This window comes from Aythya fuligula, chromosome 23 (genome assembly GCF_009819795.1).
Source record: "Aythya fuligula isolate bAytFul2 chromosome 23, bAytFul2.pri, whole genome shotgun sequence".
Lineage (NCBI taxonomy): Eukaryota > Metazoa > Chordata > Aves > Anseriformes > Anatidae > Aythya > Aythya fuligula.
In genome coordinates this window covers 3,610,849-3,621,396 of record NC_045581.1, presented here as the reverse complement: position 1 = coordinate 3,621,396, position 10,548 = coordinate 3,610,849, and the positions used below count along the sequence as shown (strand labels likewise).

General features: G+C 55.9%; 2 protein-coding genes across 2 annotated transcripts; both read right to left on the bottom strand.

Moving 5' to 3' along the window:
• Nucleotides 1-49: 49 nt before the first annotated feature.
• On the bottom strand, nucleotides 50-4,538 carry GPATCH3 (G-patch domain containing 3). The gene is made up of 7 exons (XM_032202338.1): nucleotides 4,175-4,538; nucleotides 3,421-3,836; nucleotides 1,921-2,095; nucleotides 1,485-1,544; nucleotides 1,088-1,209; nucleotides 845-972; nucleotides 50-302 (listed from the first exon to the last, which is right to left on the bottom strand). Exons 1-7 carry the CDS (start codon nucleotides 4,536-4,538, stop codon nucleotides 83-85), a joined length of 1,485 nt encoding a protein of 494 aa, XP_032058229.1. The 3' UTR covers nucleotides 50-82.
• A 3,324-nt stretch (nucleotides 4,539-7,862) lies between these two features.
• Nucleotides 7,863-9,122, bottom strand: NR0B2 (nuclear receptor subfamily 0 group B member 2). Its single transcript, XM_032202086.1, has 2 exons — nucleotides 8,600-9,122; nucleotides 7,863-8,143 (listed from the first exon to the last, which is right to left on the bottom strand). The coding sequence occupies exons 1-2, from the start codon at nucleotides 9,120-9,122 to the stop codon at nucleotides 7,863-7,865; spliced, it is 804 nt and encodes a 267-aa protein (XP_032057977.1).
• Nucleotides 9,123-10,548: the final 1,426 nt, after the last annotated feature.

The following is a 10,548-nucleotide window of genomic DNA, read 5'->3' as shown; positions in this document are numbered from 1 at the left end:
TCCAGACTCAAGACCAGCAGGAGCCAGCCTGTGGTTGACAGGAGCAACACTAGTTAAAAGAAAAAGCTCTGACAGTCTTTACTCAGGGTGACTGGGCACTGAAACTCTCCAGAGTGCCCTGCGATGCCCGGACAAAGGGCATGTCCTGTCTGTACTTCATGGCAGTGGGCGGCTGGCGCCTGAGGAGCTGGTCACCGCTGTCTATGGGGTCAGGATCATCGTAGATGGTCGAAATGAGGACGGAAGCGTCCCGCCGGGGCTTCTTCACCCTGCTGAACGTTGGTAGTTTCTCCCCGTGGTATCTAGAAGGAAGCAGGTGGTGTTAGGTCCAACACTGAGGCAGTGAGACACCCCTGTAACCCCAGACTGTCTCCTCCATGTGCTACAAGGGAGGACTGAGCTGGTGCAGTTGTCCTGTTCCTGTCTGTGAGATGTCCCTAAAACAAGAGCCAGCCCTCAAGGCACGCAGATCTCGCTCAGCTCACTTGGGCTTTCCCCACAAAAAAAAAAGAAAAAAAAAAACTTAGCAGAGGTGACCCTTAATTCTTGAGCACAGCTGCCCTGCGCTCTTGTGATGCATGAGCCTGAAAATGGTTCCACTCCTGACCTAGCGCAACCCCTTTACGAATGCTGGACTGCTAGGACAAGCGATGTGTTCAGTTTTGGAGTGCTGGGGCTGGCCCCACTGCCTGCTGCACGGGGACAGCGGATCCCTGGGACAGCCTTACTGTCCTGGTTCACACTCCACCCCTTTTGCTGCCATGTAGCTGTAGTAGCAGCTCAGAGAGCCCAGGCAGAGGCTCCAAACACGGGCTGAAAGTGCAGGGCAGGGCAGGGCACTTACCCCAGCCCCCTCTTGCATCTGGGGTTCTGACCCTCGTTGTCCAGAGCTTCAGCCATTCCGGAGTTGCTGCTCCCCAGCCCCTGCCCTTCCATCCAGCCCTGCTGCTCCAGCACCTTCCTGCCAAAGCCCTGGGAGAGAAGAAAAACGTCAGAGCTGGTGGACAAAGCCCATCTGCATCCCCCAGAACCCTCCTCCTCCAAGACCCACACCCTCTGAGCACTGCCCCCACAGCCCAAAGCTCACCTTGGTGTATCTCTCAAAGGTGCCAATTTGCTGCCCTGAAACAGAGCCGTCCTCCAAGCCATCCCGGAGCCTCTGTTCCAACCACATCTGGACTGAGTCCCGAGCATCCTTATCGCCTCCATCTAAGGAGAGAGAAGCAGGAGTCAGAGCAGCACAGCTCAGGAAAGCTGTTTGCTGCTGTGATTTCCCCCAGAGCGGCACACAACGAGGAGGCAGAACCTGTTCTTTTTGGCAACTCTCACAGCCAGATGAGAAAAAATGTTGTTTCAAGTGCTCTGACGGCCTGGACGCTTTCAAAGGATGACAGAGCCAAAGCGTTCCCCACGTCCAAAATTCTGCAGGGTCAGAACTTCCCAACCTCCCCCGTTTCCTAAGGAGTTTTTCCAAGCTCAGATACCTTTGTCGTAGTAGACGCTCATGTCCACGTCCCAGTCATCTGCGGTCTGCTCATCAAAGTCTGCCAAAAAATAAAAGGAAAGAACCAGTTTTGGTGGTGGCTGTGGAAGTCTGACAAAGAAGAGCTGCTTGCTGGTGGCCAAGCCCCCTGATTTCTCTAACAAAATGGGAAGGAATGGGGCATTAGAGACTACACAAGCCACGGTGCTTACCCAAGGGGCTGCCAGTAGGACCAGAGGGGTTTCTGGTCCTTGGACTGAACCTCTGCAGGTTTTGTGATCAAGGGGAGGTTTAAAAAGCAATGCCAAGATGCCTGCCTACATCTGCAGCTGAACTGGAAGGGCTGTACCCAATTTACTTGCTCCTGCAGGCTGGGCCCCCAGTCCCCTGCCTGTGGTGGGCAGTTTGTAGCTCAGTGACACAGACGCCACCATTACCTCCGTTCTTCTCCTGCCAGTACTGAGCATCCGTGTAGAAGACGAGGCCGGAGCCTCCTTTCTCCCACTTCAGCTCGATCTCCTCCTCAAAGAGCCGCTCCTCCACGCGCTCCTGCTTCGTCACGTCCTCGTGCAGAGCCTCGTGGCGCTCCCACTCCTCGCAGGTGTCGTTGTCCTGCAAAGGAACCGGCCAGAGGTGGGTGACAACAGCAGCACAGAGCCTCCTTTCTGCTCCCCCGACCCTCCCGGCCCGCTGCAACGCCTCCCCTACGAAACAGCTTTGTCGACAGAGCTCGTCTCAGCCTGCTGCTTTCAGGCACTGACACGACCGGCGCTGATGACCTCATTCCCCTGACTAATGCCATCCTCAGAGTCAGCAGACAGAAGTGGTGAAAAATACCACATCACACCCACTTCACGGCATGCTTTCAGCAGCGTACCCGCTCTGCAACGCGGAGATGCCCATTTAAGGAGCAGGTGTGTTGTACGTAAAGTCAGCACCAGCAACAAATTAATTCCACTCCAGTCGATCCAGAAGGAGATTTTATCAGTTCCAGAGGAGAAGCTGGCTGGCACCACCACAGATCAGGCTGACAGCTTTATGCTGCCTGCTCAGTTTTGGGCACAGCCCTTCCAGGGAGACATTAACCAGCTAAAGAACGGCCAAAAGAGCAGCTAGAGATCCAGGAAACGAGCCTGTGAGAAACGGCCAGGGGAGCAGAGTTGCTTAGCACGGAGAAGAAAAGACCGAAGGCAGCTGTTGAATAAGAAGCCTGTAAAGGAGGGAACAGAACAAAGTGTTCTCTGTGCCCGCTGTTGCTAGGAGAACCTGATGGAATAAAATTGCAGCAGAGATTTGACATACGAGCTAATTCTGGCGTAGAGTGGCGGGACAGCCAGGAACGGGAATGGCTTGCCTCGGGACTGTGCTGCCTCTAATGACACGGGTTTGGGCGAGCAGGCTAGACAGGCTGCTGGGGGGAGCGAGATAGTCTCTGGAGAGCCAGTCCAGCCCAGTTTTCTAGGAGTCTTTGTCAGGAAAGCCATTTTTTTTTCTGAATGACTAACGTGTACTGCAGGAGCATTCGAGGTCAACCACTCGTGATGCTCTGCGTGTCGTTGCCAGAGCCCTAACGTGCTCCTCAGACTCCAGCCACCTCATTTACAAGCAACAGCAGAGCCAGACCGACCGGCCACGCAGCAAGCAGAGGTCCCCTCCTGCAGCACCAGCTACAGCCTGCACTCACTCCTCTGGACTGAACCCTTCGTGCTGAAACCCAAAAGCAGCTCAGCTTGGACGAGCTGTTTCAAAGGTGTTAACGTCCGCACTGCTACGTGCACCAAGAGGCTCAGCACGCCAAGACGTGAAGAGCTACATTTAATGTCATTGTCAGACAAGTGATTTATACACATCAAAGATTAAAAGTGAGCTCTGGGAGTTATATCAGCCCCCTCAGCTTTGCAGGCTGACCTCAGATGGCACTAGAAAAATCCACTTACGTCATCTGAGTGCGACTCCTCTCCCTCCTTTTCCTGCCCCTCATCTTCCTCAGCGCTGGCTGGATCGGTTGCTTCAGATCTTGCCACAGGCCCCTCGTCCTCCGTGATCTCATCCCCCGCGGCGGTGTAAACTCTTTCTTCTTCTATAACTGTCTCAGTGTCCTGGTATTCAAAAGGCACGTTCCCATACCTCCGGGATGAGCCTGTCTTCGGGAAATCCAGCTGCAACTTCTTGATGACCGGGGGAGGCAGCCTGCAGGCACGGATCAGCTCCAGGAAGACGCTCAGGGGGGTGCCCACGTTCCCGAAGGGCATGCAGGAAGGGGGGTTGAACTCCGGGAGCCGCCTCAAGTCTGCTTCCGCCACGGCTTCGCCTGCGGCCCTCGCGTCCGCCCCGCTGGGAGATGACTCGGCAGCTGGAAGAGAGAAGGAATTATTTTTTTGGGGGTGCCAAACACACACCGTGCACCGGAGAGGGATAAATCAGGGCCCTCCTGATCAGAAGGAGGGGGAACAGACCCCAAACCGACTCTTCTTGCCCCAAAATGAAATTAAGGAGTTAAAAAACCCCATGAAGGGTTTTAAGCAGCTGACACAAGCTGCTGGGACCCAGAGCCGAACTCTTCCTGCCCCATAACGAAATTAAAGAGTTAAAAACCTCCAGAAAAGCTTTTAAGCAGCTGGGAACAGGGCCCAAAGGGGTCGGGAGGGGAGGGGAACCCCGGTGCCCGGTCCCCCCGGTGCCCGGTCCTACCTGTCCCGGGGCCCAGGCGGACCCTGCGCACGACGCAGCGGCCGGGCAGCGAGGCCCCGGCGGGCCCGACCCAGCTCTTGCCCGAGTACATGCGGACGAAGCAGCGGGCGCGGCCGGGCCTCACGGCCACCGGGCAGCAGCAGGTGCTCGGCGCCCCCCCGCCGCCATCCGCCGAGCCCCGCTCGGGCCGGTGGCGGTAGTGGAAGCAGAGGAAGCCTCCGGTTTCCAGGAATTGGCTGAAGTAGGAGCGGAGCTGTGCGGAGCGCAGCGCGGCCGGGATGCCGCTCACCAGGCAGTACCGGGCGGCCCCGGCCCCGGTCCCGGCCCCGCCGCCATTACCGGCCCCGCCGCTGGGCGCCGCCATCTTGTGCGCGTTGGGGCGCGCGGTGATGACGTCGGATAGCCGAGGGGAGGGGGAGGGAGGGAGGGAGGGCGCCGCCTGGTGGCTGGGGGGGGGAAATGGGGATGGGTGCTGGGGGGGGACTGAGTCATTGAAGCCCAGAATGCCCAAAATCCCAGAATCCCCAAATCCCAGAATCCCCAGAATCCCCAAATCCCAGAATCCCAGAATCCCCGAAATCCCAGAATCCCCCAAATCCCAGAATCCCCAAATGCCAGAATCCCCAAATCCCAGAATCCCCAGAATCCCAAAACCCCAGAATCCCCGAAATCCCAGAATCCCCCAAATCCCAGAAACCCCAAATGCCAGAATCCCAGAATCACAGAATCACAGATTTTTTTTTTCACAGAATCACAGAATTTTCTAGGTTGGAAGAGACCTCAAGGTCATCGAGTCCAACCTCTGACCTAACGCTAACAGTCCCCACTAAACCATTTCCCTAAGCTCTACATCTAAATGTCTTTTGAAGACTTCCAGGAATCCTAAAATCCCAGAATCCCCAAAATCCCAGAAACCCCAAATCTCAGAAACCCAGAATCCCCAAATCCCAAAATCCTAAAATCCCAGAATCCCAAAATCCCAGAAACTCAGAATCCCCAAATCCCAGAATCCCCAAAATCCCAGAATCCCCAAATCCCAGAAACCCAGAATGGCCAGGGTTTTCAGGGACCTCTGAAGATCACCCAGTCCAACCCCCTGCCGAGCAGGCTCACCCAGAGCACATTGCCCAGGACAGCATCCAGGCAGGTTTTGGAGGCTCTGCAGCCTCTCTGGGCAGCCTGTCCCTGTGCTCTGCTGCCTCCCAGTACAGAAATCCCCCCTCACATTCAGCCGGAACCTCCTGGCCTTCAGTTTGTGCCCGTTGCCTCTCGTCCTGTCACTGGGCACACCTAAAGAGACCAGCTCCATCCTCTCAACACCCTGCCCTCAGATATTTGTACACATTGATGAGCTCTCCCCTCAGCCTTCTCTTTTCCAGGCTAAACGGGCCCAGTTCTCTCAGCCTGTCCCCGTACGACAGGTGCTCCAGTCCTCTCATCATCAGTGGAAATTAAGAACATCAAACATCTGGTTCCTTAGTTATTAAACAAATCCTCTTTATTATCTGAATAAAATATACTTAATATGAACTCACAGAAGAGAATCCCTTAGAAAACTAATGACAACCATGTAAAGTTTTCTTAATTAGCTTCTGGTTATCTTACTGGGTGCTAAGGGCACTGGGACGTGGTGCTTGGAGACAGGGTCAGTGCGTGACGGTAGGGGGTGGGTGGACCAGGTGAGCTTGGAGGGTTTTCCCAACCCTAATGATTCTAGGATTCTCTGTGTCATGGGGCAGGGACATGAGGTACCACCTGGGGCTGGTTCCACCATGCAGGTGGACCTGCGGGGATCCCATCCCCTGAGCTGCTGGGACCAGAGGGGCTGGGGGCTCTTCCCTGTTCCGAAATGTTTGCCTCGGTGTCACCGTGGCGATGGGGCTGTTCGGCACCCAGTGCACCGTGACTCACGCATGTGTCACCGCTGTGTGGCTCACGGTGCCCGTGGCTGGCGTGGGCCTGCGGAAATCATCCGGTGACTCACACGCTCCTTCCCCGTGGAAAACGGCTGTCAGGGGCTGAGATCACCTTGGAAGCAGCCCGTCACCCTGCTGCAGCTGTGGGGAGAGCTGGGGGACAGGCGGACAAAGGAGTCCGTCCTCCCACGGGGCTGCTGGCTAAAATTTGAGGGGTTTCAGTGGGTAAGAGGGGACGGGGAGGCCTCGTGGGGCTTCACCAAGCACGGCAAACGTGGTGGTCGCGGTGCCTGGTGGCACCTCCTGCACATCTAGCTGAGTCAGCACCCAGCAGCAGGCTGGCAAGGAGCCCTCTGGGCGAGGCTGTGTGCGTGAAGGAAGGCACAGCGTGTGGACAGGCCACGCTTCTGCTGCCTCTGCAAGTTTCTCTCTGCCGGGCGCTCAGGAGATTGCGAGCCACGGGGCTGTGAATCAGCTCCCCTGTCCACATCACAACGCTCCCCTGCGATGATGAGGCAGGAGGATTTTTACGGAGAGCCTCTAGGGAAAGTCTCTGTCACTGTTTGCTCTAGCGTCCTTCCCACGCCAGGCCCGCAGCCAGTATTTCTGGAAACTTAGAACCCCCAAAATTTGACACCATCTTTGAAAGTCAACGCCGTTTTCCAAAGTGTAAAACATTTTATTAAAAAAATAATTTACTGTATCTTATATACAAACCACGAGAATGTTCACTTATAAAATACTGACATCCGACTTGTTGCAAAAGCTGCAGACAGGAGGAGCGAGCTTTCCAGACGCACTACATGTACAACCTGCTCTCACTCAAGACAGGAATGTTTACTTCTGCCACTAAGTCAGTTCTGCCTGTTTCTGCAGCGTTACAGCTCAGTGAGTTTCTTCCTGTCACAGAAATGGAGGTAAAACCACAGCCTGAGACACTCAATATTGCTAAAATCACCGCATGGTGGATGGGTAGGATGGAGCCCCTGGTATTCACACAGCACTACATGATGTAGGTTTAGCTGCTTTTAGGTAATCCATTGCTCTGCAAACAATCCTGTTGCAGCTCATGGCATAGTGAAGAAAAGATGCAATCTAACAGAAGGTTTAAAGTACGAATCTGTCTGCCTGCACACCCTGTAAGATTTTAAACTCTGGCCTCTTCCCTCTTAGTACCCGAGGAAGATTCTTTATGAATATTTCTAAGATTTCATGCACAATAGAGATAGACCAAAGCTTCACCCAGACCAAATTCCACTTGGTAACACTCTGTGTGTGATCCCACTGAAGACAGGGTACTCAGCACACCTAAGTACTGCATAACCAAGCTGTTACAGGCTTTCAGCTGAGGCTAAACCTCACCTCTTGGAGTTAGCAGCAAAATACACATGGATTTCAGTGGGACCAAGGATTCACTGAGCAAAAACCTGGACAGGCTAACCCCATCTGCTCTGTGTCACAGAGTTTACTGGCAGCTACTTATCATCAGCTACAGGCCAGGGAAAGTCACATACACGCGCGCTCCCTGAAGCTGAGACTGGCACAGGTGGAGCAGGTGCTGCCATAAACATCTGCCGACTCCAAGTTGTTTTCCTGTGTGCTCTGCGAAGCCTCGCTGAGTCCTACAGCCTCATCCTAGTGACAGGCACATGCACGGCCAGTTCTCTGCAGAGTCCAGGCACCCAGCCTGCTAAATCCCCACTCCCTGGGTCTCTCTGCTCCCTGTGAGGTGTTGGGGAGCGTCCACAAGGCTGGCAGCCGAGCGCAGAGGCTCAGAGCGCCATGCGTGGCGTGGGAGCCAGCTGCCTGCTGGTGATTTCGTACAGCATTTCCGCGATGAGCTCCACGATGTCTGCGTTGCCGATGATGGGCCGGAAGAAGAGGTCTGTGATAAGGGCAGGAGGGATGGATTTCAAGGTGGAAGCAATCAGCAAAATGCGGGCAAAGCGGCCCTGGTCCTCAGGATGCAGGGGCCGCAGGACCTCCTGAAGTGCTCGCTGGGCTTCCCGCTGGAGGCTCTCGATGTACAGGGAGGCTCTCAGCCCTGGGACGTCTGCCAAGAGAAAGGAGGAAAAGCCCATGAAGAGGGAGGCTGGAAAACAGCTCCAGGTTTCTCCCGTTCCCTTCCCCTGCATCTCAGAGGGAGTTTCTGAGAGCCACGCTAACAAGATGTACACAGCAGTGCTGAGACGTGGCTATTTCAGGGCTGCTGTTTTGAAGGAGCAAAAACAGTTAACAGGGCAAACAAGCCCCACAGAGTACGTACGGGGCTCTTTGTTGTTTGCAGAGCGACAAGGTCTGTGTTTTTAATGCTATATTTAACAGCCCTCCTTCCCGCTTCCCAGCTGCCAGCTGCATTATCGGTGCTAACGATAAGGCAAGCAGCCCTCTCTGCTCTCACGCACGCTCCTGCCCGTCCTCCAAGCCCAGAAATATGTTTTTAGATGCTAACACGTGCGGGGCCTTCTCTTGCTACCAGCAGGCAGGGCTCAGAGGGTCGAGCACTCACCGGGATTAAAGAGAATGGCTCCCTTCAGGTAGGCGTATTCCTTGGGGCTCAGGTCCAGGCTCCAGAAGGTGTTGAGGCAGCACTGCAGCCGCTGCACGGCGGCCAGCGTGGGCTGCGTCCGCTCGGGCTCCTGCCGTTTGCTTTGGCCATCGAGGAGGATCTTCTTGAGCATGCTGGGGGCCGGGGTCTCCATCACCTCAAACGTCACCATCTCCTGCGCCAGCCCCAGGAGGAAGAGGGGGACCCAGCAGCTGTCCAGCAGCAGGAGCTGGTCCCCTCGCGGCAGCAGGTGGAAGGAAGGGAGGTTTTTCATGAAGCTGACGGTTTTCACCAGCACGTCGGAGGCAGCCTGGCAGGTGACGTGGGGTGTCCGGAGGCACACCGTCCGGCGCTGGTGGCACAGGCAGCGCTGGTGGGCCGGGCTGCAGCTGCCCCGGCTGTGGTTCAAGTTTTGGCTGAGGAGGTTGTAAAGGATGGCGGTGCGGTTGTCCTCCTGCTGGCACTGACACCTCTCGCAGTCCATGTCCACGCTGCTGCTCGTCATGGCTGAGCTGGGAGCCCGGATCCTCCGTGCAACTCAGCTCCTGCTGCAGCAGATGTGAGAGACCCGTAAACTTCCTCCCTGCCTCAGCCTGGAAACACCCTATCCTCCCCGCTCTGCCAGCACATGGCCGCTCAAACCAGCTCTTATAAGGCTCGCTCGCAAGTGAAACACCCCCTTCCCAGCCTTGACCGCTCTGTGATTAAGCGGTCCTCATTAAAAAAAAAAAAAAGCAGCCGTCCCCTGACTGATTGGCTGAGGCCAGCAAGTTCTCGGCGTGGCGTCAATGGCCGTTTTCTCAATGAAGAGCCAGCAGCTGCCACAGGGGGGGAAGGGGCAGCGCGGGTTGGGCGGCCTTATCGCGATTACCCAAACAGTATAAACAAAGTCATTAACCCGGGCTGTACCATGGCACCAAGGCCCCGCGCTGCAATCAGGCAACACTATATGGCAGGTGTCACTGCCAAGGAGTTCACACACACACACACGGCACCCGTCTGGAGCGAGGGCCCTGTGGCAAACGGCCTGTGTGCTCTGGCCTTGGAAAGAGCAACCTGGAAGTCGTTTTATCAGCAGATATTTGCCTAACCTTGTTGACAGGAGCCTCGCTGCTCTTACAGTTAAGGAAGCGGGTGAACTGAACGACTCATCCCCAGGCAGGCCCCGTGTGTCACAAGCAAAATGCTGGGCAGGGGCGGGCCAGGTTTATAGATTTTCACCTTGAATTGCTCAGGTATGTGTATCTGCTGATCAGGAGTTAGCTTAGGGAAGGGGCAGTGTCTGAATACTGATTTCAGGAGGCTTGCTGGGGAATCCCCCAGGCAGCAGGAGCCTGCGGGCAAGGCAGGACCCCACGTGTCACAGGGGAAATACTGGGCAGGGGAGGGCCAGGATGGTGAATTTTCACCTTCAATTCTCAGCTATCACAGAATCACAGAACGTGAGGGACTGGAAGGGACCTTGAAAGATCAGCTAGTCCAATCCCCCTGCCGGAGCAGGAACACCTAGATCAGGTCACGCAGGAACGCGTCCAGGCGGGTTTGGAACGTCTCCAGAGAAGGAGGCTCCACAACCCCCCTGGGCAGCCTGTCCCAGCGTTCTGGCACCCTGTGAACCTCCTGTGTTCTAGCCTGCACCCTCTGCCCCCTGTCCTTTCATGAGATGTCAATTATTAGGTGCCAAGATGCATTTGTACGTGGTACCAGCACAACTTGGTTTAGGGGAGGGGCAGCATCCAAACACCGATTTCAGGGGGGCTGCTGAGGAATCCCCCGGGCAGCAGAAGCCTGTGTGCAGCACAGCTCGCCCTGACGGGGACAATCCTCCCCGAGCACCCCCAGATTTGGGGGCGCAGACAGGGGGGGATCACACATGGGGGACACCCGCCGAGGCCTGTGGGGCCTCCTGG